The sequence below is a fragment of the Mycotypha africana genome, assembly GCF_025528875.1.
Source record: "Mycotypha africana strain NRRL 2978 chromosome Unknown BDF20scaffold_6, whole genome shotgun sequence".
Classification (NCBI taxonomy): Eukaryota; Fungi; Mucoromycota; class Mucoromycetes; order Mucorales; family Mycotyphaceae; genus Mycotypha; species Mycotypha africana.
The window spans coordinates 881,237-906,523 of record NW_026515730.1 but is presented as its reverse complement, the minus strand read 5'-3'; the positions used below and the strand labels follow the sequence as shown (position 1 = coordinate 906,523).

Sequence of the window (25,287 nt, the reverse complement as noted above, 5' to 3'; positions counted from 1 at the left end):
TCAAAAAACATGGGTTTGCGTTACAATCTGTGTACTTGAACCAAGTAGTGTAGAAGCAATTCTTCAGCTGTCATGTGTATGCAAAAAAAAAAAAAAAAAGATCCTATTTTTACATCTACGAATACAAAGTATGCTTTGCATCTCTCTCTTTCATAGGAAGGTCTCTCCCATTTGAATCTTAGAGACAGAGCTGCAATGTGAACTCTGTTTTTGTTTGTTTTTTTCCTTTTATCCAACCATCTGTTCAAAACCGGTGGACATGGCTTGCATGCCCCAACGAGCATTGTCCCATCCTTCACGCCATTGCTGTTCTCTCTGCATGCTAATAGCTTCATCATGGACATGTCTTTTCATCATTTTGGTAAAGAACCACGAGACGACAACCATAGCAGCTGTTGCTAGCGAAAAAAAGGCATAACCGAAATCCTGCGCTTTGCTAACATCTGTGTTGGTGGAGGCAATGATGGCTTTGATAATAAAACCTACAATCAACATGATACCCCAGCAGGCTGTCAACATCCTAACGTCCGATCGAAATCGAGCCAAATGAACATATATCCAATCCAATGCTTTCCCTTTATCCACTTCTTCTCTATGTTGTTGTCCTTGAAGTCTTTGCTGATCGTGTTCTTGTAACTCTTCGCCTTTCTCTGTTCGCGGCATGAGTTGATTCGTAATTTGAAAGATAGCAGGTCGCAATTCAAAAGAACCGATTTTAATGGGGAATAAGGATAGGATGCAGAATACGCCCACAAGCAGTGGTGTGATAGATTCACAAATGGAAGAGACTTGTGGCGATGGTTGTGCAATGGACTATGGGTGGCAGAAGGGTGGATCCGATGAGGTGAGACAATGGTTTCGTAGGGTCTCTCTTTCTGATCTTTTTTTGCTTATACTTTACAATTATCCCAGTAATGAAAAAGCTAACTCCTGCTATGAAGCCTAGTAGATCCAAAGTCCTGTTCTTTATCATGCGACTGTAACAACAATTCCGTTTAACCCTCTGTTCTGCATTGAACAAACTATCCATTGGAAAGTGGGATTCTCTTCCTCAATGAGAAACACTTACGTAACAACTATCACTAATGGTGGACAGGAAGCTATAATCATCGCTACGACTTGACCTAGTCTTGGCTTTAAAAGATGATAGAGTAAAATCGGTAGACCTATACTCCATAAAATAGCCAAGATGATATTCGTGATAGGTCGTCCTTCAATAAATTTAAAAGTAAAAATATCTTGAAGACTTCCTAAATCCATAGGCAGATCTTCATTTTGTTTCTGTAATCGATAGTTTTGTTGTCGCATGACCGGAGGCGATGCTATGGAGGGTGATACTGTTTGCTGCACAAAAGGCCCTTCTATTGCCATCGTTCAACATATTCTTGGCATAGATGAAGAAGAGATACAATATATATAAATTTTTTGAAACAAATGACAGCCAATAGATGATTTGCTGAGATGATAAGCGGCGAAAAAGGGCAGGGCGGTTTCCGTGATGGTCGAGTGAGAGGCAAATCGTTTTTGATGCGGTTGGCCAATGATATTACTTTCTAAATAAACAATGTAATAAAACGAAGGTTGTAGTGCAAAAGAATAGGCTCACATTTTTCGCTTCAGGAGAACGATGTACGCCCCGTGCATAAAAGCAGGTCGACGCCATTTTCGTCAAAGTAGACTACCACACGATGGCACCTTCAAGGCAATAGAACAATCATCATGACTGAATTGGGTGAGGTACAGCTGCCTAAAAACAAGTTGATAAAGGTAGATCTCCGGTTGTCAAGAATTATTAAAGTATGGACCATTTGATCGCTTTGCACGGGCGGCAGTACATAATATAATAATTCATAAACTCCGGTTTAAGCAGCATAAGTTAGCAGGTTCTTCATTCCGTCCACGGACTTTATCTGATTGTACTTGAATACGAATGATCGATAGATGTGCTGCTAGCTTGCTAACCCACATCACGATTGTCGCTTGCTATTGTAGAGTCTTTGAAGGTGGGGGAGTGGGGAGTGGGTGCCAATGATAGATGAAAAGATGACACCATACGATACGCTGATACTCGATCTAATCTCAGCCTTTTGTCACTCCATTCTCATGAGCTCATTACTTTTGCTTATCTTTTCTATTTTGTTGCGTGTGTGGGTGGTACGCTTGTAACAAAAAGTTGAAGTCATGCGAAAAAATTTGGTTTCATTTTCAATTCTGTTAAATATTTCTCTTTTTCCCCATCTCCATCCTTTCATTTCTTATTTTCTTTTTCTATTTTATTTTTTTTTTCTACAAAATATGCCAAGCCTTACTTCACTTACCAAAATCACATTGTTGGCTTCATGTGTTTTTGGTCTTGGTGCTTACGCCGAACCCATCTTATTCAGAGAGCAAAATGCAGTTGTTGATTTTGGCGAAAATGCATGGAAAGATGTGCAACACGTATTCAAAGGTGTCACAGATAGAGTCCATGACGCTACCAGTAAACTCAAGGATGCTTTCGACCAAGCCTCTGATGCTTTCACCACTTTCACACATCCTGCTTTCTCTAATTATGCTTTAAGATACAAACAACCCAACATCTGTGACCCCAGTGTCAAGCAAGTAAAGTATTTATGATGTAAAAAAATTCCGAGATAATATTTAATGCAAAAATGAGGGCAAAATGTCGTATTCATCAGTTTCATTGACGGAAAAAAAAAAAAAAAAAAAAAAAAACCAATGATCATTAGATCTCTGGTTATCTGGATGTTGGCAATGATAAGCACTTTTTCTTCTGGTTCTTTGAATCAAGAAATAAGCCAAAAGAAGATCCTGTTGTTTTATGGCTGAATGGTGGACCTGGATGTTCTTCTTTGACCGGTCTTTTAATGGAACTAGGGTAAAAAAAGAAAAAAATGAAACTGAGAGAGATTTCTATTCACGTTGTGTCATGCCCAAACGTCATACTAAATTGCATCTTGATAGTCCCTGCACTGTCAACGAAGAAGGCACTGATACCTACATTAATCAATATTCCTGGAATGAAAATGCCAATCTCATCTTCTTGGATCAGGTAATACGAACCCACTTTCACCTATGAAAAAAAGTAGATTGAAATCTTTACTGTTTTGTTTTATGATGGACACAGCCTTTGAATGTTGGATTTTCTCATGGGAGCAACGGGGCTACGAATACTGTAGCTGCTGCGGAAGACGTTTATGCTTTCCTTCAGCTCTTCTTCAAGGAGTTCCCTCGTAAGTTATCCACAAAAAGAAAAAAAGAAAAAATTCCGATAGACTAATGAGTGCCCAACCCCCTTTTTTGTCATTTGTTACCAAATGTAGAATATGCCGACCTTGATTTCCACGTCTCTGGCGAATCATGTAAGCTATTCAATTGCTCAGAAACCAACTCTATAAAATGGAAAAGAGTGACGCTCATCCGATAACCAATCTATCATGTATATACATACTATTGATAGATGCTGGACATTATATCCCTGCTATCGGTAGTGTGATCAACGAAAACAATAAGGGCAACTTCCAATCATTGGAATTAAGAAAGGAGAAGCATTCACTCTCTAACATCAACCTCAAGAGTCTGCTTATCGGTAATGGTTTGACCGACCCTCTCATTCAGTACAAATACTATGCTCAGATGGCTTGTGAGAACTCTTATGGCCCTGTCTTAAGCAAAGCCGAGTGCCGCAACATGGAGGTTCAATTCCCCGCTTGTGAACGACTCATTCAAAACTGCTATGACAGCCAAAATGTATTTGCTTGTTTGCCTGCCGCTATGAAATGTAACAAAGATCAAATTACACCTTATCAACAAACCGGTATGAACCCATATGACGTCAGAGAGAAATGTAAGGGAGGCAACCTTTGCTACGATATCCTCGAATCCGTTCAAAAATATCTCAACAAGCCTGATGTAAAGAAAGCTGTGGGTGCTGAAACTGATAAATATGAAAGCTGCAACATGCAAATCAATTTTAGATTCCAAATGGCAGGTGATTGGATGCGACCTTATGTCAACGAAGTACCTAAACTTTTAGAGGACGATATCCGTATTTTGATTTATGCTGGTGATGCCGATTTCATCTGTAACTGGATGGGTAACAAGGCTTGGACTTTGGCTTTACCTTGGTCAGGTCATGAAGAATTTGCTTCCGCCAATGATACAGAATGGTATTCTGAATTGAAGGGTAAAAAGCAAGCGGGTGAATTACGTAGAACAGAAGATGGTCGTTTTGCTTTCTTGCGTGTCTTTGGTGCTGGTCACATGGTTCCTTATGATCAACCTGAAAGTGGTCTTGACATGCTGAACCAATGGGTGCGTAACGACTTGAACTAAGATTTATTACCCATTGAACGTCAACTGTCTATTCCAGTCTCTTTGTAATTGTAATCCTATTCAATTGATTCCGGCAATTACTTGTAATTCTAAAACTGTATCAAGATAAGAATCATGTACTAGAAGCAAAGAGCGATTATCCTCTTATACCGAGAGAACAGATATATTATTTATATATATATATATACATGAATGAAGAAATAAAATGAATATCCGTCAAACTGACGTTTAGCAGCCACCCCTATTTGTCAAGGATAAAATACATGAACATCCTTGTACAAGAAACAAAGCTGGCAAAATGGCAATCCAATTACTATGCTTTTCTATCACCAGAAGAATGGCACTGGTGATTCTATTAAAGACCGACATTCTTGGCCTTCCCAACGCTCCCGTATCATCACAGCCGGTGATGATCTATTAAACTATGTAGCAGCGTTCCAGTATGTCTGCCAATCAAAAGTGACATAGCAAGGTATTATCATAGTTAGCCAAAGTGTATTACCCCGTCGTTGATTCGACAAAGAGAGTGGTAGAACAGCCACCTGATATAAGAACGCCTTAATGTTTAAAAAAAATGTCAGCATGCTTGGTCGAGTGTAAAAGCTGACACGTTCTAATGAAATGGAGGAGAGCATCCCTCTTGTCCTTCTTTTACTTTGTTCGTTGGCCTTGCACAAAGGGCTATTACCTAGACTTCCCCAATTATAAATTCCTGATGATCTAAATGCATCCCATTTCGTTTATTATTTCAAGATGATGTACTTCAGTATGAGTAGGGTATATTGTGTGTTCAGTTTAGTATGATATAATAATGTTGCAAAGAGATGGCTATGACTATATTTTGTGATCTGGAAAGGTATATGTAAGCTTTATGCCTGTTTGGAGCAGGACCGTTCAATAATACTTCTTCTCGTCTTTGGACTATACACTATAGCTTGATTCGAAACGCTTATCGAAACCCGCCATTCAACTGCCTGCCCATGTACAGAACCTGACTTCTTAAGATCTCGTATTCTCGAGTCATGGCAGTAACGCTCTTCAGAGCGTTATCCAAGTGATCTTGAAGTTTCATTCTCATAAAAGGCTCAAGATCAGTTTTCCGTAACTGCCCGTTCAACGAGCTGATCGTGTGTTGTACTCTGTCTAAAGTACAAGCGAGCTCCACTAAGCGCTCTTTTTTTTGAATGAATGTGTCATGAAGATTCTGCAAAGATGTGTCCATTTGAAATATTTGTTGCTGGTTAAAGAACCAACATAAAGAGAAAAGGGTGAGAGACTGAGTTTATTGTGAGCAGAGGAAAATGAAAAGCTTTTCTATCTTTGCTCAATAGAATTTAGAGATAAGCAAGAAGAAGGATTCTTCACTATTAAAAGTTGCAGATACAGCCGAAAACAACAGTATTGACGAATATAGTTTAGCAACTCAAAAGAGTTCAGATAGACAGACATGGATGCTTCAAAGGCTCAACCAGCTCTCAATTTTGATAGTATGGTTGAAAAGGAAAGCATAAGCATGTTCTTTAAACTTTTTGCTTCACTTTCATTACTTGTTCTGCATTCACTCTTGGCGAAGAAAGAGGAGACAGAACCTGCCTCGGATAAAGGAACTAATGATCATGATAAACAGTTCATTGAGCATCTTTGTTTCTTGGTTTTCTTTCTGTTAATACATGAGGAGCAGTTCAACATATTCTGTATTATGAGCTTTAATTACTGCCCGGGTCACTTCATATCCTCTAACAGTCTTTTTTAACTCTTTTTTCTTTTCTTGCTTTCAAGGTGATATAACATTCTGATATACAATCGTGCAATGATTATTAAAAAGCGTATATAGGCTAATTGCAATCGACGCAAGTAAGACACATTGAACCGAGAACGTGAGATATCAGTCGAACAGTATACATTTTGTCAAGTTCGATTTTTTCTAGACTATTACGCTCAGTGCATGGTAAATTGTAAAAGTACCAAGTCCTTTAACAAAGATCACATAGTATAGTAGGACTATTTTTGGAGGCGTCTTGGGGTCCCAACTTACAAAACAGGCATGAAAATAACTTAATTTGGACAATTAGAAGAAAAATAAAAAACAAGTTTTCCTATTGCCCATTCTTCCTCTATGCGCAACAAACAATTTACGCCTGGGAGTTATACAGCAAAGCGAGAAAAATGCTTTCTTGCTCTTTTTCTTTTCGTTTTTGCCCATAAGGACATATTCTACCATTACTCAAAATATCCCAAGTAGAATTGTACTCTTCTAATACTTTAGAAAAGTACGTAGACACAATATATGTCCTCAAGTGCTCATGAATATGAGACGCAACAGCAATTGAATGAAAAGGAAGATAATGGAAAAAGATTGCCTCTCGAGGATATAACGGACCCTTATGCAGGACAGTATCCTCCTCCGCCACCATTACCACCAGAGGATGTAGCCGTAGAGCAACGTCAGCATAATTATCCTATTACATTACAAAACCTGCAGCAAGAATATCCTTCACAGGACGAATCATTCCACCTTGTTAGTCAACAGCAACATCATCATTCTAATGGAACTACGACAACAATAGCTTCCACAGCATCGAATCGTACACACCCATATGATCGCATGAACAGTCAAAGAAGAAGTACAACTTCTTCGTTTTCATTCTCTCAAAAACAAAAATCGCGTCCATCGTCATCCGTTCTCTTCCCTACTGAAACTGAGGAAGTGAAAGAAGCAGTGATATCTGCACATAATACAAAAGCATCGAATTCTGCAAATCATTTACAACAGCAGCAGCATGCGATGATACCTTCAGCGTCTCTTCTACAACGAGGACATTCCTATGAAACCCCTTCAGCTGATAATCATCATCACTCTAACATTGCTGCTACGACTCTAACGACGTCAAACAGGAATAGCAGTGAGTACAATGACTCCGAAGCAGTTGATCTAAGGGAGTATTTAAGAGCCGAGAGAGAAGAGAAATTACGAGAAGAAGCAAGAGTAAATGGGCAGCAATTACGTCAAAGCCAGCCTACATCAAATTATGTACACTCTTCATTTGGCAGTAGCGTGCATGACAATGAACAACCCTCATCCTATCACAGAAGGAGCAGCAGCTATTACTATTCGCCATCGAGTCCATACCAACAACACTATGCACCACATACTTTACCAATAGCCGTAACATCAGATTCTGTATCCTATTTTCATGACAGGTATCCACATCCAGCATCGTACGAAAATGAATTTTTGTATAACAATAACAATAGCAACAGGATGAATCATCTGCCATCTGAATTCTCGCCACGGCCTCAAGCTTTGTTTATGGGACCACCTTTTCATCAGCCTTTGCACCATCATCCTGCTGCTACCCTTACTTTAGACTACTCACAGCAACATGGTTTTCCCAATCCGTCCTCTTCTTCATTTCCTATAAATGCAGTACCGTTGCATCCTTCACATCATCAATACACTCTGCCAACGCAGCAACGACAAGGAAGCCATCCTTCTTTATTCTCGCCTCCTTCAAATGTCACTCACATAGTGGCGGCACCTCCATCACCGACTACTATGTTTGAAAAGATTGTCACTTCTAGTAGCAGCAACGGGCATTGGCCTGTTTCTTTACGTGCCTGTGCTTGGACGTTCATCTTGTTTATATTTCTTTGCATCGGGGTTGCTATGATCATAGTGAGTCAACTCATAAGTGACAAGTGCGAGAACTCAAGTGACTATAGGAATGATCCAAATAACGTTACAGTGTGCGGTCAAGTGTTCCACAATGGACTATTATATGCTGGAGTAGCCATTGCAGGAATTTTAGGAATTACGATAATATGGAGACTGATACGTTGGTGTTGCCGCCCTCCGTCAGTAAAACAACCATTCTGAGTATAGCTTTCCAATATTATATTTACAAATTTTGATGAAGGATATAGGGGAATGTAATGCTTTCTTACAAATATGTATAAATAACTTATTTCTAATATCTAAATGTTAATTTATATGCGTGCAGTTTTGCGTGAAATAAAAGTTTTTAAAAAAGAAAGTCTAGTAGTCAAAGTAGGGTTTGTCTAATCCTTTGACTTTTTCTTCTTCTTGTCCTTTTTATCCTTCTTATTTTCTTGGTCTTTCTTATCTTTCAAGGCTTTCTTCTTCTCCTTTTTACAAGACTTGTCTTTCTTAGCCTTCTTCTTATCTCCAGTATCTGACTTTTCCTTGGACTTTTTTTCTGATTTCTTAGCCTTTTTCGATTCTTTATCAGATTTCTTGGATTTTTTAACAGATTTCTTATGGGTATCATTTTCATCGTCTTTGTCAAGACGTTTTCTCTTTTTATCTTTCTTAGAAGAAGCCTTTTCGGATTTTTTGGTATCAATATCATTTTCTTCGTCGTCCTCTGGTTGTCTAACAAACTCTTGCATGACACGCTTGAATTTGCCTGTTTGTTCAACTAAACCACGACCCCCTTTACGTGCAGTTCTTCCTTCACAAGCAGCAAATAACTCTGCATCCGATACCTTCATAGAATAATCCTTCAACTCGTCGTCCTCCTCCTCCTCCTCTTCATCATCTTCTGCAGCAGACGTAGCCTCACTCGTGGGCGTAGACGTTGCAGGTGTACTAGGTGCACTCCCCTTGACAAACGATCCATACAATGCAGTGCTCGCAATTCGCTGTGCGATATTTATATGAACATCTTTCACAGCATCCATCATGTTTCTTTCATCTGCCATAGCACTCATGCTTTTACTTGGATTCGTTGTGGTAGTTGCACTCGTCGTGGTAGTGGTAGTGATGACAGATTTGCCTGTTGGTTTATGTGTAGATATAATTCCAGTTCTGGATCGACGGTTTTCACCCTTCTTCTTTGTAGCCACTTTGATTTCACCTTTCTCTTGGTCTTTTTCTACAACAACCGAGTGGGCACTTTTATTATACAAATGGTCCCACCAAGCAAATTCCCAATCGCCTTTATTGACGCCAACGCCTTTTTTGTCATTCTTAACAGTGACACTGATATGTTTGGCATTGCCTTCTTTATTTTTACCAAGACCTTCACCACTTTGTTATTGTTTGAAAAAGTAAATAAAGCGAAACGGGTAAGTAAACCGAGCTGTTAGCTTTTCTAATAAGCTATTCCCGTATGTTATACTTACGTTTCCCAACCAAACTTTTCTAATTGCGACTGGGCAAAAGAACCTTTCCACTTTTCCATATTTTTGTTTGCCTTAATTTAAAGAAATGATTTTGGAAAGAGTTGTGGACAAAAAGATAGGAAGCCCATTTGGAAATGGTCAAGTGGCTGAGCTGTGACTGTTTCGTTCAGTCTGACATCTGCATAATTTCAGGTACTTCAATTTCTCTTTTAAGGAAGCACTGTTGTAACTTCACAAGTCAGCCAACGAGAGAAGTGATTGATTCAATGAGTGTTTTATTAGAGTTCATTAACAGTGAAAGATAAAAATACGGCACTAGAATAAATTATGATTGGGGAAATGTTCTATACAAGAAAAAGACAGGGTTGTGAATTTTAAAAAATACAAAAAATAAAATAAAATGAATGAATACGTGCAAAAAACAAAAAGAAACTTCATCCAAAGATGATGATTTAGTTGTTGGTATTAGTGGCAGTGGCAAGCTTGAGGTTGTGCATGTTTTGCTTTTCCGACTCGAGACCATCAGCATATTGGAAAGCATCATTGTTTTCATACTCAAACATATCAAGAGCAACAATACAAGATTCACGAACAACAGGTTCTTCGTCATCCTTGTACTTGTTCAAAATCTCGAAAACTTCGGGGCTGGCAACAGAACCAAGAGCTTCAGCAGCTTCATGACGAACCATATGAGCTTCCTCCTTGTTCTTCAAAGATTCAGAAAGAGCAGGAACAGAAGCAGGGCTTTGCAATTGACCCAATACATAGCATACTTCGTGACGGAAAAGAGCAGAAGTGGTATCCTTCAAACCTTCACAAAGAGCCAAGACAGCTTCCGTGGTGCCGATTTCACGAAGAGCAAACATAGCTCTGTATCTCTCAAAGAGAGGCAACTTGGGGTCGATTAATTCTTGACCAAGGGTCTTGACATCCTTGGGTTCCAAACTAGGAGGGGCAGGATCAATGGAACTGTAGATACTGCGGTATTCTTGATCCTTCTTGTTATTAGGGTCATTGACGTACTTAATTCTTTCGATGGCGAGCTGACAAGTTTCAACAATGGCTTGTTCAGGATCCTCTTTGGCATACTTTTCCAAAATGGGGAGAGAGTCCTCGAAACCGAGAGCACCCATGGCTTCAGCAGCTTCGTGACGGACCATAACATGTTCCTCTTCGTTTTCAAGAACTTCAGTGAGGCATTTCTTGGCATAAGGGTTACGAGTTTGACCTAAACAATAGGCAATTTCGTGCTTCAAAAGAGCAGATTCATCAGAAAAAGCTGTAAAAGATAGATTCATAGAATTGAGTATTCAAATCATAGCAAAAAAAATAATGAACAATTGCCTCCTCCATCGTTGCTGTCCCTCTTCTCCTCCGTCCAGCTTATAAAACGTTACACAGCACACACGCACACCCTCTTTCCATGCTACACAAACGCACGGACCACAGTAAAAAAGCTGATATGAAAAGCAGTGATGCGTGTGTCTACTCTTCTGTACGCTTTGACTCCCCAACAACCATATCACAGAATACGTACCTCCAGCACAAATATCAATAGCCTTTTCGTCACCAATAGCCTTCAAGGTGAAAAGAGCACGGAAACGTTCGGCAAGAGGAACATCGCCAGATTTGTTTTGAAGAGCGTTTTCAAGATAATCCCAGTTGATTTGATCCTTGTTAATCATTGTTAGATCTGTATATTGAAGAAGGTATAGGAAAGGTTGTTTAAGAAAGAAAAAAAGAAGAGCAAGACTAAACAAAATGAGATCAACAAGAATAAAAATATTAAAAAAAGCCACTAGGTTTCAATAAGCAGAATCGTATGATAGGAAAGGGTTCGGGCGGAAATAGAAAAAAAGCAAACAATACTCGATAAAATAAGCTGATCCAAAGAGTAAGAAAAAAGACTTCCAACTTACATTCTGTTGTTTACTGCTTCCCTGTTAGAATTGAATAGTTTGTTATTCATACAATTGAACACTTGTATATGTTAGCTTGTACTTTAAACCTTTGATTTGTCAGCCATTCTTACCAGTTTGGTTCCTTCGTCGGCGATTCATTGATGTGGGAAAAAAAAAAAAAGTTTTAAACTGGGATCAAGAGATCGACCTAGGCTCTAGCGCAGTTTTGGCATAGAAGATTGACGTGTATGGTATTATGTGCCTCTATATGATTTTTAGTCTACTGCACATCCAAAGTCTAAAAGCACGTTGGGCTCACTGTCAGTTAAGAAGTATGAGGTTTTGCAAAACGGCAAAAAGTCGATCGATTTTCTAAGGTTTCACGTTAATTATTGTCTGATTTCGTCCGTTTAACACACGGCAAATTAGATGACAAATACTCAATTCAGGAACGACATTAGCTTTTCCTGCTTTGCTAATTATTTTTTTTTTTTTTCAGATATTAACTACAAATAGATCTGTTATATACATTTGATTCATCTTTGATTCATTAGATGGGTGTGGTTTCTTTCTTGAGCCAATTCATTGCTAATTCATCATGGCTAAGCAATGGACTTAACTTCTCCAAACATTCTTTATGATAATCGTTCACCCATTTCTTTTCAGAGGGCGATAACAAATCTTTGTCAATGAGATTCAAACCAATGGGTGCCATAGTAACATGTTCAAAACCAAGATAGCCACGTCCACCAAAATTATTGGGTGTTTCTGCATCTTTGACCAAGATCACATTTTCGATACGAATACCAAATTTACCATCTTCATAATAACCAGGTTCATCGGTGACAGTCATACCCACAGCAAGAGGCGTGTCGTTGTAATGGGGACGGATACCAATACCGTGAGGGCCTTCATGGACATTCAAAAATGCCCCTACACCATGTCCTGTACCGTGCAAAAAGTTAAGACCGTCTTGCCAAAGGAATTGGCGGGCCAGAGGGTCTAATAAATAACCCGTCGTGCCTTTTGGAAAGACAGCTTGATCAATGGCAATATGACCTTGCAAAACACGAGTAAAGCATCGCTTTTCATAAGCAGTAGGTGTTGTGAAATGATATGTACGTGTGACATCGGTGGTGCCATCGAGGTATTGTGCACCCGAATCCACCAAGTAAATATGAGCTGGATCAATCGTCTTGCAGCTTCCTTTTTCAGGCTGGTAATGAATGATAGCACCGTTAGGACCCGTAGAAGAGATGGTAGGGAAAGAAAGGCCAACATAGTGCTCTTGAGCGGCACGGAACTGTTCTAAGCGGTCAGCACCGTCTACTTCATCCAACTGAGCTTTTTCAACAAGCAATTTGTTCTCGAGCCAAGCAATGTATTGTACAAGAGCAGCACCATCGCGTAAATGACAATCACGCATCCCTTGCAATTCCTCAGCTGTCTTGATGGCTTTGCAATCATTGACGAAGCTGCGTGGTTCCTCTTTGACGTTGGCTTCACCTCCTACTGCTATTTCAACAGCCAAACTGGTTTTGTTGTTGACGAGCAGTTTTTTGCCTTCTTCAAATCTGAATCCTCTCAAACATTCAAAGAACGTGTCGTATGGTTTGGCAATCACGTTGGATTCTTTCAAATGAGACTGGACGCTATCATCTGTGATCTTGTCAAGGTCGATATAAAGATAAGCCTCAGCCTCAGTAATGACAGCATAGGAAAAGAAAACTGGATTACAGTCAATATCTGAACCTCTAAGGTTAAACAACCAAGCAATTTCATCCAGTGCAGATATAATAAGACCATAAGCGTTCTCCTTCTCGATATAATCGTGAACTTCCTTTAATTTATCCTGCACAGATTTTCCTACAATAACATTCGCGTTAGATCCCATTTATCACTGCTTTCTATTTGTGCATGACTTTTCATTTGCGCCCCCCCCCTCCTCCTCGGTCCCTCACTAGACTTCTGCTGCTTCTATATCTCTCATAGTACCTGTGTATTTAGTGGGTTGTACAAAAACTTTGTCCTTGGGTGGTGTAGGTCTATCCTCACCCCACGCTAAATCCACCAAATTCTTTTCCAAGGGGACCAACGTGGAGCCTAAAGGTGCCAATTGCTTTTCCAACTGATGTGCATCCACAGCACTTATTAATGTAGGATCAAAACCAATCTTACTACCTGCTTCCAAATTCTGCACCAAGTATTCTTGCCAAGTAGGAACACCCGGTAATCCTTGCTTCATTAAAGTCCAGTATTTGTCATCGAGTTGCTGAGACGCCTGCAAGAAATAACGACCATCCGTGAAAAGAGCAGCTGCAGTTTCTGTTACAATAGCGAAACCAGCAGAACCGGTAAAGCCTGAGATCCAGGCGCGACGTTTGTCGCAATCGGCAATGTATTCACTTTGATGTGCATCTTCAGAAGGAATGAGGAAGACGTTAACACCGTGCACTTTCATTTCAGCACGAAGACGAGTGAGGCGATCAATAGTAGACACGGTCATTTTGCTTTCTACTCTAGTTCTCGTGGTTATTACTTTACAGAAAAGAAAAGAAGCAAAAGACTTGTAAATTTACGAAAAGAAACGGAAATTTATTTGCATAAAAAATCTACGTACATCTTAAAGACTTTTGTACAGAATTACACAAAAAAGCAACGGCCAATCACATGAGTCATGGGTGTGCAATGAATACGCTCTATTTAACATCAGATACTCGAAAGAAGCATTTTGTAGCATGCTTCTTTCAGCTAATGATAGTGACGAGTCATTATGCAAAAACAAAGTACAGAGCTAGTCAAAGAATAAAGCGTCATCTAGAGTTGAGAAAATTATTTGCTTGAACGACTCTTATCGAAAATCTTCATAACCTGTTATTCAGTTATTTAAGTAGGAAGTTAAAACTTGAGAGATTCACTTCATCGATAGCCTATCATTTGCCGAGCCTATCATTCGCATGAATGTTTTCCGCAAATTAAATTCACGTTATTTTTCTGTAAGCCAAATCTCTCAGTTCCCCCTTTAGCTGAATAGAAACAATGTACGATTGCTCGGATGACATTGTTGAACAATTCGTTAGCAACTTGTACCGAGCAAAAGATGTTTGCGAAAATCACTGTTTGTCCTTCGCCTCCATTTGGTACAGTAAAGTAACAAAAATGAATGCTTTTGTACGTACGTGAATCTGATCTGATCATCGATCGTCCGGTAAAAACGAATTAGGGCAGCCGAAATGATTCAAGGATGTCGACCAGCACTACGCAACCGTAAATACGTCACGTATTTTACTGGTCATTATACATTAGATGATGGCACTTTCCCTCCAATGGGACACTTTGAGAAGTTACAACATCAATACGCGATATTGTTATTTGAAAAACGAGAATTTGCGAATGCCAGAGTAGTACTATCGAAATATGACACAACACATCCGACAATAAACTTTCTCAAACTGTATGCTACTTACATGGTAAAATGAAACGTAGATCTGTCAAATTATCAGTTTCATGAACTTGCTGGAGTTAACGCAACCATCTTTGTTTTTTAAAGACAGGTGAAAAGATCAAGCTGAAATCCACGCAAGACATATTAGGTGTAGAAGAGGATGACAAAGCTGAAAACCCCTATCTTAAATCATTAGAGGAGGAATTATCAAATCAATATCAGACGAACAGTTTAGATGCTTTTGGTTTATACCTTTATGGAGTCGTATTAAAGCGTCTCAATTATCACTACAAAGCCATTCATGTATTACTGAAATCGGTACGCGCCTTTCCTTATCAAAGATCAGCTTGGTTAGAGTTAGGCAGTCTAGTTAAAAGTAGAGAGATGTTTCTTGAACTGAAGAAACGGTTGGATCAAGATTTCGTGGCACCGTCTGCGAAAGGTCATACGAGCAAAAGATATACGCTGAATGAAAGCGCGTACATCATGAAGAATATATTTTTGGCAGAGATGTGTACACATATTCAATGCGATGATGACAACGGCAAACCACTGTTCGTAGAAATTATTCAACCTTTGACACGTTATTTTCCAAACTCTGCATTCCTTTTAGCATTATGGGGCAAATACTTTTACAACGAAAGCCGTAAAGTCAAATAGTGTGTAAACCCAATGCATGTATACCACTCTTTTTGAGAGCTAAAAGTCGTCATTTACACATCTAGGTCTTGATGAAGCACGCGTTGTCTTTCAAGAACTTCGAATTCGTCACCCTTCACGGCTGGAGAATATGGACATTTTTTCCAATGTCCTTTATTCTTTAGGTGAAAAGGAAACATTATGCCAGCTTGATATTGATTGCAGCAGTATCGACGCCTTCCATCCGATATCATTTGTCGTGAAAGGCAACTATTGCAGCATAAAGAAACAAGCGCATGATGCTATTGCTTGGTTCAAAATGGCTCTTCGATTACAACGCGATTACGCTGTGGCATGGATATTGTTGGGTCACACGTACCTTGACTACAAGGTGAGATCAGGAGCTGTGGAGTGTTATCGACGAGCAATTACTATTAAGCCCTATGACCGACGGCCATGGCACAGTCTGGGTGAAGCATATTATCAAATTATGGGTCACACTGATTACATTGAAGCGATTCATTGCTTTTTGAAAGCAATTGACTTGTGTCCTAAAGAACCGCGAACTTGGAGAGCTTTGAATGCATGTTATCGTTTGGCAATGGAAGTTGACGACGAGTTGCATGATGATTTTCTGTTGGATTATACTCTAGATAATGAAGATACCGGTGACAGTCGCAAGAGGAATGCAAACCTAGCGCAGACATGTTATGAAAAGGGAAGAGAATGCGATAAGCAAAGAGATGCGGCTAATTATGAAAGATTAATACCCATATGGTTGGCTCAGTTATTATGGGATATTGGCAATGAAAGCCGAGCAATAGAATTCTTCTCCGACATTTATGTGGAACTGGCTACTATCACCGCGAATTCAGATGGTTACGTGCCGGAGAAGTTGGGATACGTGGCCATGTTTCTAGCCAGGAATGCTGTTGAAGAAGAGAACTACGAACGAGCAAAATATTTTGCTAAGAGTGCGTTAAAAGCAAAACATCCAGTAAGTCAACTCAGCCCTACTCTCTCGTTAGTCGTCTTTTTTTTTTTTATATGATACTAAACCTGTATATCCTATAGTACGACGAACAGGCTAGAACTTTACTCAATGAAGTTGAGCATTTATTGACAACATTTTCCCAATCCTCATGATACCTCTCATCTTTAACGTATTTATTCACAACAATCATCCACTCAAAGCCCAATATATTCTATATCCATCTTCTAAACCCCTTTCGTCAAACAAAGATTCTGTCTCCCAAGTTGTTGGGTTATACACTGACTTTTGCTGTTTTGTGTAGGCATGCTAGACCTTTGAGCTCATTTTTTGAATAGCCGCTGTACCAGCAACAACAAAAAAGCAACTTTATTTTTGCGGGGTTTTCTGGAGAAGAGCGTCTCATTTATGAATACAGTGTTTTAACTACTATTTCAGACTTTTCACAAATTTTATTGGACACTATTAAATCTTAATTTAGACAACTTTCAATTATTTTACGATGAAGCGGTATATTATTCTTGGACGATTTCGCTGATAATCAATTATCCAGTATCATCCAAGCAGCATTAAGGATGGCGTACAAGCTAGTCCTAAAAATGAGTGCTCATAGTAAAGAGGTCGCTAAGAAAACTCTTATTGGCGTGACTTTGCAATAGGACGAGCTACAAAAAGCTTGACAACTTTTTCGTCATTTGACGATGTGTTATAAGACCGTTCGTCAGTGCCTTTTTCGGAACTTTGCCCAATGATAAAGACGTGTCTTTCTTTTCTCGCGTTTTGTTGTCAAAGTTAGATTATAATGAAGGGGTTCTTTTAAACGAGAATAAGATCCCTTCTTTTCCGTATTTCGCTTTTTTTGTAACTTACAGCTCTATTCATGTACAAAAGTTTCATTATACAGAAGATTAGATCTATTAAAGAAAAGCATAAGAACCAGGTTAAAAGGAACCCATTTGGTAAAATGCTTGATAATTGTAGGAGAACCGTCAGATCAAGATATAAGGATTCTGATATTTGTTGTAATTTTTTAGAGCATACCAAGTGTCGAGACTGCTATGAACCAGGTCATTTTGACAAGCGTTACTACAAATGCAAGTATTACAAAGCCGTAAATGCTGATGATGGTAAGCAATAAACCTAAATCTATCTTACACACAGCACTTAATTGCTTGTGAGTAACCTCCTTAAAGTTGGTAGCAGTGGCAAAAAGAGAAAACAGAGTGACCAAGTGAAAGAGAAGAAGAAAGCAGTTAAACGGAAAAAGACCACCGCACAAGCTGTAAAGTGCCTCAGCTGTGGACAAGATGGCCATACCACTGCTCGTTCGCCGCAATGCCTCAAACACACGCCTTCGAAAGATGAACTTATTTCATCTGTTCTTGGTGATGATGCTACTGTATTCACAAGAAAGCTTCCCATCGACAGTGCGGTGTTACCAACCTTCCGCGAGAAATTCAGAGAAAGAGTCATTTCGTGCTGCAATGACATTAGGGCTATTGTGTTTCGTTCGCAACTATTTGTTAACGCTTATCTCATCCATAATAAGAAAGACACACCAAAAGAAATTTTCACCCAACAGTTCTGGTATTCGGTTGGACAACTTGTAACAGGTAAAACAGTAACCAACAAGAAAGCAATAAATGATTCCATGAAAAACTTCTATAAGCAGTTCAAAGAGAAGCATCCAGCTGTCGAAGTAAGTTATAGCTTCACCAAAGGCTATAGCCAATGCTTGACAGAAGCTTGTAAAGAGCTCAGTACCACATATACAAACAGCATTGTTGAGCTTTTTGAGCAGCGAATGCTTAAATATCTATACTATACCTTGCAGAATTTGTTCCCGGTAAGGATTAACTTTACATTAAACCAAACAGCAGCAAAGTCAATATTCTTTTCTCTTTAGAGCATGGTAAAGCGCGATGTTGACGAAATCGCAACAAAATACTGCTATCAAGCGATTTGCAAAGGCGAACCCAAATGGCCTGGTAAAGTCAAGTTAAGCAGTGATGACAAATTAAGAATAGATAATTTGTGCAAGAACTTTGCAGACCTTGTGGAGGAAAAGGTTACGCTTTTATCATTGGCGGCCGATCCGGTCAAATTTGTCAAGCCCTTGTGGTTTATCCAAGAATACTACGAAGAAGAGCATTAAAATCATCTTCCCTACGATGTTCGTAGGTTACCATTACCTCATCGCTTCTTCCCTTTTCCAACACCCTCAGTATCATGGCGCTTCATTACCATCAGCATAAACGCCCTTACTCCTTTTTTATTTCCTGGAAGACTTGTAAAGGGCTATTGGAATCAACTTGAACAATTTTGTAAAGTGTTCAACTTCAAAAAGTTAGGCTTCAGAAGGTAAAGTAAATAGCACTCTGCTAAAAGACTCTGTTCTCAAGATTATTCTTTCACTTATATCATAGTATTGCTGAGTTAAAGACAAACACAAGTATGCTCTTCAGGAATCTCATTCGATCTGATGGCTTCACTGTAGACTTCCTATTTAGTCGTAAGAAGAAACCAAAAGAAGACGCCATCATTGATCATCATGACTTGACGTTGGAAGACTTCTCCTATGAAGAAATCACGACAAACTACAGACCCACATTTGTTGATCCTGGCCGAAAGACCGTATTTACAGCAGCAATCGGGTTAGAAACAAACAGACATGAGATACGGCGCTGCTCGACAAAAGAATATTATCACATGACGGGTAGTACTCGTGTCAATGCAGAATTAGAAAGGAAAAAGGCCGGTTGTATGATAAAAGCGATAGAAAGCAATATACCAAGTAGTAAAACAGGCTCGCCTGAACAGTATAAGAGATATATTATTTACATACTACAACATTTAGAGATCCTGTTCTCATTCTATGGGCCTGGTATGGGTGAAACTAGATTCCGTCTGTATCAAGGGCAGCAAGCGTGCGGCAGATACGATGGTGAACATGCTTGTTGATGGAGGTGTCAAAGACGACAAAAAATTACGGAAAAAAAGAAGGAAATTAGACACCGTGCGTGGCTGTAGTATCCTTGTTTGCAAAACCTGTAAGATACTATGGAACCGCGATGTCAATGCAGCAAAAAACATGGTGGCCATCAGCATTTCGGTATGGAAAGACAAGGAACGTCCTACGGAGTTCAGCCGGAAGACAACTTCTTAGTCTTTTGATTTTTATTATCGCCAGAACGAAACTGGCTTGATATTTACAGGTAAACGTCTCCATTTTAGTGTAGTTCGATCTTCAAACTCTAACTCAATCGTCTCAAAATTTTGGTCATTCCATCCAGTTATTTTTAAGCTGCGTCTAAACCCGCAGTTAAAAAACTGTAAACTCCTAACTCATTATCCCTTCTTTTCTTTCTCTTCCTTGTAGCTTTCCACTACATCATAAATTTTGTCCCTATTAACTTTTATCAGTATACTAAGATTACTAATAACGCCGTTACTGATACGCCGATAAACTATAACTTTTGCTAATACTACTACTACTACTGCTGCTGCTGCTGCTGTACTAAGCGCGAGCCAAGGATCTTCAATTCTTATTAATTAAGGCACCAAAAATTATTTATTGATTTGATTAGTTAAAACCCAATTTTTTTTTTTGACAGATTAGCCTATATATTACTACAGCCTTTCTTTTTTTTTTTCCATGTCAAAGACGATCTCAACCACTTCCACCACCATTTACTCCATGACCTCAAATAGTTCGTCAACTCATCGCCAAACAAGCACAAGCACAGCCACTAACAGCAGTCATGGTACTAATAATAGTAACAACATTTCTGTACAAGAGTCCTCAGCAAAGACTTATTTTATGGAGTTGCAAAAATATCTATATCAAGCCTTAACCAAAGGTGAGGGTCACACCAACCACTTTGAGCAAAGGAATAACGAGAACTAATGGATGTTGAATGAAATAGAGGCCAAGGAAGGAGTGTTGCCGCAAAGAGCTGCTGCTAGACAGAAGTTGTCAAGGTTGAATAACCTACAATTCCATGAATTGGCTACTGACGTTTATGATGAACTAATAAGAAGAACAATGGACACTCACAGTAACATCAATTACTTACTACAAAGACATACGATTCTATAGTAATGATAACTAGACTGAAGGAAATTTCTTTAATCTAGACTCTTTTTTATCTATGAGGGGTGATTTCCATCCACGTCGGAATCAAGCACGACAAAAGCTCGCTACGTTGGTCGAAACACGATTCAAAGATTTAGCCAGCGATGTCTATCATGAGTTAAGACGACGATATCCGCATGTCGATATAATGGATGATTTAGCCAGTGTGGGTACAACCGCAAGTACAGTAAAACCACAAGCAAGTCAATCAACCAATATTATACCTGTGAAAGGAACGATGAATGTAGAAACACAAGTGAATTACTCTTCGGACGATGATACTGGGAGTAACGGGCACCAGTACTCACCAAAGCAAAATCCACATTATCGTCATCCTGATTTGCCATCACTATCATCTTCTACCACGACGACTGCAACTACCTCTGCGCTTATACCAGAGCAAGACAACAATATACAATCGTTGGATAGCTTGATGGCCGATTTAGGCAATATGGTGAAGACGCCCAAGCCCATTCTGGACAATAACACGGATATAGAGACGATGAAATACGAATATGAAATGAAAATAGCGGCTATGACAGAGAGAATCAATTCATTAGTGTCGCAGCAGAAACGACAGACTTCATCAACAGATCTAGAAAATTACAAAGCATTAGAAATCAAATATAATATATTAAACAAAGAGCATCAAGATCAGCAATTGGCAGTTCAAGAAGTTAAATCGGAAATGAAGCAACTCATCGGGGAAATTAAGACATTGTCTGGTAAAAATGAGACTCTAAGGAAGCAAAACGAAAAAGCAGAGAATGAGGTGAAAAGGTTGACACAAGAGGTTAAATCTTGGAAGAGGAAGTATGATACAATCAGCATGGAATTGCGAAGTTTTAAAGGGGCTACTAGTACTACTTTAGCTGAGAATGCGTCCAACCATTATCATGCTGATGTGACAGAAGAGCTATTCATCCAACCTATTTCGAAGGGTGCCATTCCTCATCAGCATATTACTGACTACCAATCCGCTATTAACGACTTGATCCATACATCGCACTACTCCAATAACCCTTCTGATGTTCTTTTATCGATGCGTCAAATTGTCATGGCATGCAAATCAGTCACTACTTCTGTTGAATACCACGAGCGTAAAATAGGACTTCCTGACACAGACCAGGAAACACTCTACGGTATCAAGAAACGATTCTCACAGGCTTTGAATCACTTACTAATAGCGACGAAACAGTATGCAGCGGGTATGGGGATCAGTCCAGTCAGCTTAGTGGATGCAGCTGCAGGAAACTTGTCAGTCACTATAGTGGACTTGGTTAAGTTGTTAGGACTAAAGTCAATAGTAGCAGAAGAAGACGAAGGCATAGTAACCGAGAGCAAAACAAAGATGAACGATAGTAATCATATTAGAAACGACGAGACGATGAATAAGGATTCAGAAGGGGAGCATTCGGTTCGATCACTGTCTGTGAATAAAATAGTACCCCCGAGACGTAATCCTAGCCGGAATAATAAGAATCCTGCAGATACTCAGCATGATGATGGTAGCAAGAATAGTAGTACTAGTGTTAATTATAATAATATGATGGACATTGACGTATTAACTCCTCAACAACTATCGGTAAAGACATTATACTAAGGAGTATTACGAAAATAAAGACCATCTACTTATTCCCTTTCTTTTTTTTCTGAATCACCATATACGGTTAGTCCTTTCTTAAAACGGAGACAGAGGAAATCGTCTCATCTGTTCAGAGTCTATTGATAGCACTTCGATCGAATGAAAATCAACAGCATTTATACGAAATAATAACGTCAATCACTCAGACTGTTAGCGACATTGTACAAACCGCCAAACATACTCTCAATGGAAAAGCGGTAACACTCACCGAAGAGCTTCAGCATCAAGGGCAAATTATTTTGAATGACCTGTATCGATGCAACGAAAAGATTATTCATATCAGAGACACATCATTCAAAAATGATTTAGCAACAGATGCTGAACAAGGAGCTACGATAAATTCCATGGTGAAAAGAAATCTGGCTCAAGAAGCTTACGAAATTGCTAAATTTACAAAAGACTTGATAGGCTTGTTGGAACAAAACAATACTATTGAAGAAGAAATGCGAACAATGACTGTATAAAGCATATCATATATACCTTTGCCACTTTAAATTATGTAGTATTAATGTAAATAATATGAATATAACTACCCTTATCTAAATTTAATTCTTTCACTACATATAATGAAAGGGTTCATGAGTATATTGTTTAGTAGCAGATTGTAACAAGTTCATATTCAGCATTCATTCAAGCGTATGGAATGTTAATCAAAAGTACTAGAATAAGCTGGTGAAACATGAATCCGTCAAAGCAGTTATTTTCTTTTTCTCTTTTTCTTGTCATAAAATCAACGAGTGGTCTCTTCTCACATCATCTACCATTAGAAATAAAGGATACTGTGCGTATTGCCTTATATGAAGAATTAAATAGAAGTTAGTATTTGCTAGATCAGCGCCTGTATAATCAGCTGCTTACAAAACACTCAAGGCATAAAAAGTAAACAAAAAAAAATTGGCCTTTTCTTTTATACTGGTTATCGATGTATTGACCATTTTACACATTTTGGAAGCTGGTAACATAGCAAGTTGATCGATTGTGTCAAAAAGATTAATGCATTAACAGTCCAATAATTGAAGAGGCAAACGCTGGATTGATAACTTGCTGAACTACAGTTTCAACGAGCACCATCTGCTCAGCATTCGCGAGTGCTTTACACCGGTAAGACTGCGTGACCATATCTAAAATTTTTGGTGCATATGGAGAAGAAAAAAGACAAACATGAAAATATTTTGAATCAACACACAATCAAAAGACTGCATCCATAAAAAAGGAAGCTGTAGGTTGACAAGCGTGTTGATGTTGATCCTTGATTGCTCGTTCATTTTAACCCAGCATTTCATATTATACCATTGACTCTGACTACCAACATCTATAAACAATTTATTGAACACTTATACCCATCCATCAATTCCCGTTTAAAAGCATATATACGCTAAAATGAAAAACAGGATTTTTATCCAACATTTTGATTCGTTTCAATGCTATTTCATCCTTCGATTCAACAAAGATATTCAAGATTTCCTTGCGCAGCATAATCTGTCTCACTGGATGAGAAAAGTGCATTCTCAGTGTATAGTGGCTAGACGTTTTTATCAATAAGCAAGTCATGGTCATAATTTCAATAAAGTAATTCGCCACTTACTTCTAATAACTGTTCCTTTTCAACAATTACTGTGTTGTTTCTGCCTTCATTATTTTCGCTATTATTGCTATTGGCTTCTTCAGTTGCACCCGAGAATATTCTCGACTGAACAAAGGCTAAATGTATATTGAATCATGATTTTTTAATTTTTAGTTATGCAGTGCAATTTTGGTGGCAACAGCGCTGATTAGCGAGCTTTTCTTTACCAAGTGTAGCATCTGTAATTGGAGAAAAGCGTATCAGATTATCATCTGGAAAATGATCATACAAATACGATTCCGAATAAGATAGTTCAGCACATTGCTTTGATAGTTTGATAAACGTATTTATTTCATGCTTATACCTACAACATGTGGTTAGATAAAAAGAATATGCACTCTTTTTCAAAATAAAACTGTATTACTTACGTACATTCTATAAGCTTCTTTATTCAGACAATGTTTTTCTATTAGTCTATCCAAAATTGCTTTTTTAAAGATATTCTTGACATAATGCAACACATAAATAATGTAATCCTCGTGAGGCCGCCAGGTCAGAAATTGCTGTGATAAAGATAGATTGCCACCACCATCAATGAGAGGATGAAACATATCACTCATAAATGTAACAGAGGGAGGGTATTCTGGATAGTCCTGAGGAATAGCGACTCTAAATTTGAAAACACCCGATTGATACAGACCTTGGTGCACGAATAAAACTCCATACCATACTATGTCACAAAAAAGTGTTATGAAATTGTTCGGTCTTGATACTATGATTACAGCTGAGAACAAGCTTATTACCGTATAGATTTTCTTCAGAAGGCATTACATACATTCCAAGCGGACAATGATTCGGATTCTTCAGGTTGATACTATGTCGAGAAAAATGATTATGCAAAGAAAGAGGGGACACGTTTAATCACTGGTTATCCAATAGTGTATTCTACGTTCCTGTTACTCTTCCGCGACTTTACAATTCTGTCATTAACTCATATCTTTTGAAGCAGTCTGCTCCAAGGTTTCCAGAAGCATAGAAATCATTGGCCATTCCATCAACTTCATCACTGCGATATTGTCCGCCATGCTGTTGTTGACGCCTTCGAGCTGCAATACTAACGTTATGATTAGTAGGTGGTCGGTAATTGTTGCTGAAAGTCGAAGGAGGTACATGAGAAAAAACATTGCTGACGTTTGGTGAACGAGTGGTACTTCCGCCCAGTTTTCTCGCTCCTGTAGATGGTGAAACATATGGTCCCTGATTTTAATTATTATCAACAGGATAAGAGTTTCAATGAGCCTCTCATCAAATTAAATGATATATCAAATGATGCAAGTTGGAATGTTAAAGATTTAAATTACTTTTCCCATGGAACAAAAGAGTGTGCTGTGATTAATGTTGAAAATAGATTGAAAGAAGAAGAAAGAGGAAGAAAAATGCTTTATTTTTGTACCTAAGGGGAAGAAGAAAAATAAAATTTGCTGCTG

General features: G+C 38.7%; 12 protein-coding genes across 12 annotated transcripts; 7 read left to right on the top strand and 5 right to left on the bottom strand.

Annotated features, from left to right (window-relative positions):
* Positions 1-339: 339 nt before the first annotated feature.
* BDF20DRAFT_803004 (uncharacterized protein) lies at positions 340-1,329 on the bottom strand (the record flags this gene model as incomplete). The annotated part of the gene is made up of 3 exons (XM_053076428.1): positions 340-813; positions 902-977; positions 1,070-1,329. Coding segments are annotated over 3 exons (810 nt in total), but the record flags the coding sequence as incomplete, so codon positions are not given.
* A 966-nt stretch (positions 1,330-2,295) lies between these two features.
* On the top strand, positions 2,296-4,335 carry BDF20DRAFT_821042 (Alpha/Beta hydrolase protein; the record flags this gene model as incomplete). Its single annotated transcript, XM_053077583.1, has 6 exons — positions 2,296-2,601; positions 2,730-2,878; positions 2,965-3,052; positions 3,128-3,233; positions 3,324-3,362; positions 3,461-4,335. The coding sequence occupies 6 exons, from the start codon at positions 2,296-2,298 to the stop codon at positions 4,333-4,335; spliced, it is 1,563 nt and encodes a 520-aa protein (XP_052935615.1).
* A 1,447-nt stretch (positions 4,336-5,782) lies between these two features.
* On the top strand, positions 5,783-8,212 carry BDF20DRAFT_836145 (uncharacterized protein; the record flags this gene model as incomplete). Its single annotated transcript, XM_053078927.1, has 3 exons — positions 5,783-6,056; positions 6,195-6,283; positions 6,614-8,212. The coding sequence occupies 3 exons, from the start codon at positions 5,783-5,785 to the stop codon at positions 8,210-8,212; spliced, it is 1,962 nt and encodes a 653-aa protein (XP_052935614.1).
* A 182-nt stretch (positions 8,213-8,394) lies between these two features.
* On the bottom strand, positions 8,395-9,539 carry BDF20DRAFT_836144 (uncharacterized protein; the record flags this gene model as incomplete). The annotated part of the gene is made up of 2 exons (XM_053078926.1): positions 8,395-9,385; positions 9,481-9,539. The coding sequence occupies 2 exons, from the start codon at positions 9,537-9,539 to the stop codon at positions 8,395-8,397; spliced, it is 1,050 nt and encodes a 349-aa protein (XP_052935613.1).
* Positions 9,540-9,932: 393 nt separating this feature from the next.
* On the bottom strand, positions 9,933-11,165 carry BDF20DRAFT_820756 (armadillo-type protein; the record flags this gene model as incomplete). Its single annotated transcript, XM_053077559.1, has 2 exons — positions 9,933-10,759; positions 11,018-11,165. 2 exons carry the CDS (start codon positions 11,163-11,165, stop codon positions 9,933-9,935), a joined length of 975 nt encoding a protein of 324 aa, XP_052935612.1.
* A 766-nt stretch (positions 11,166-11,931) lies between these two features.
* On the bottom strand, positions 11,932-13,842 carry BDF20DRAFT_906419 (peptidase M24, structural domain-containing protein; the record flags this gene model as incomplete). Its single annotated transcript, XM_053083272.1, has 2 exons — positions 11,932-13,247; positions 13,377-13,842. The coding sequence occupies 2 exons, from the start codon at positions 13,840-13,842 to the stop codon at positions 11,932-11,934; spliced, it is 1,782 nt and encodes a 593-aa protein (XP_052935611.1).
* A 498-nt stretch (positions 13,843-14,340) lies between these two features.
* On the top strand, positions 14,341-16,894 carry BDF20DRAFT_874185 (uncharacterized protein). The gene is made up of 5 exons (XM_053081252.1): positions 14,341-14,526; positions 14,605-14,851; positions 14,932-15,472; positions 15,552-16,462; positions 16,540-16,894. The coding sequence occupies exons 2-5, from the start codon at positions 14,615-14,617 to the stop codon at positions 16,609-16,611; spliced, it is 1,761 nt and encodes a 586-aa protein (XP_052935610.1). The 5' UTR covers positions 14,341-14,526; positions 14,605-14,614; the 3' UTR covers positions 16,612-16,894.
* Positions 16,895-17,270: 376 nt separating this feature from the next.
* BDF20DRAFT_874179 (uncharacterized protein) lies at positions 17,271-17,654 on the top strand. The gene is made up of 3 exons (XM_053081251.1): positions 17,271-17,415; positions 17,442-17,443; positions 17,493-17,654. Exons 1-3 carry the CDS (start codon positions 17,337-17,339, stop codon positions 17,592-17,594), a joined length of 183 nt encoding a protein of 60 aa, XP_052935609.1. The 5' UTR covers positions 17,271-17,336; the 3' UTR covers positions 17,595-17,654.
* Positions 17,655-17,864: 210 nt separating this feature from the next.
* Positions 17,865-18,611, top strand: BDF20DRAFT_821133 (uncharacterized protein; the record flags this gene model as incomplete). The annotated part of the gene is made up of 2 exons (XM_053077590.1): positions 17,865-18,302; positions 18,363-18,611. Coding segments are annotated over 2 exons (687 nt in total), but the record flags the coding sequence as incomplete, so codon positions are not given.
* A 290-nt stretch (positions 18,612-18,901) lies between these two features.
* BDF20DRAFT_941887 (uncharacterized protein) lies at positions 18,902-19,793 on the top strand. The gene has a single exon (XM_053084801.1). The coding sequence runs from the start codon at positions 18,911-18,913 to the stop codon at positions 19,415-19,417; it is 507 nt and encodes a 168-aa protein (XP_052935607.1). The 5' UTR covers positions 18,902-18,910; the 3' UTR covers positions 19,418-19,793.
* A 447-nt stretch (positions 19,794-20,240) lies between these two features.
* Positions 20,241-23,099, top strand: BDF20DRAFT_559339 (uncharacterized protein). Its single transcript, XM_053075744.1, has 3 exons — positions 20,241-20,316; positions 20,383-22,176; positions 22,266-23,099. The coding sequence occupies exons 2-3, from the start codon at positions 20,608-20,610 to the stop codon at positions 22,698-22,700; spliced, it is 2,004 nt and encodes a 667-aa protein (XP_052935606.1). The 5' UTR covers positions 20,241-20,316; positions 20,383-20,607; the 3' UTR covers positions 22,701-23,099.
* An 875-nt stretch (positions 23,100-23,974) lies between these two features.
* Positions 23,975-24,628, bottom strand: BDF20DRAFT_906418 (ubiquitin-conjugating enzyme/RWD-like protein; the record flags this gene model as incomplete). The annotated part of the gene is made up of 3 exons (XM_053083271.1): positions 23,975-24,164; positions 24,233-24,530; positions 24,604-24,628. 3 exons carry the CDS (start codon positions 24,626-24,628, stop codon positions 23,975-23,977), a joined length of 513 nt encoding a protein of 170 aa, XP_052935605.1.
* Between the last annotated feature and the right edge of the window lie 659 nt (positions 24,629-25,287).

Coding starts and splice junctions, on each gene's coding strand:
- BDF20DRAFT_874185 (XM_053081252.1), top strand. CDS start 14,615: ATGATTCAAGGATGTCGACCAGCACTACGCAACCGTAAATACGTCACG. Junction 14,852..14,931: donor AACTGTATGCTACTTACATG/GTAAAATGAAAC, acceptor TGTTTTTTAAAG/ACAGGTGAAAAGATCAAGCT. Junction 16,463..16,539: donor CGTTAAAAGCAAAACATCCA/GTAAGTCAACTC, acceptor TATATCCTATAG/TACGACGAACAGGCTAGAAC.
- BDF20DRAFT_559339 (XM_053075744.1), top strand. CDS start 20,608: ATGAGGGGTGATTTCCATCCACGTCGGAATCAAGCACGACAAAAGCTC. Junction 22,177..22,265: donor TAACTCCTCAACAACTATCG/GTAAAGACATTA, acceptor ATATACGGTTAG/TCCTTTCTTAAAACGGAGAC.
- BDF20DRAFT_874179 (XM_053081251.1), top strand. CDS start 17,337: ATGTACAAAAGTTTCATTATACAGAAGATTAGATCTATTAAAGAAAAG.
- BDF20DRAFT_941887 (XM_053084801.1), top strand. CDS start 18,911: ATGCTCTTCAGGAATCTCATTCGATCTGATGGCTTCACTGTAGACTTC.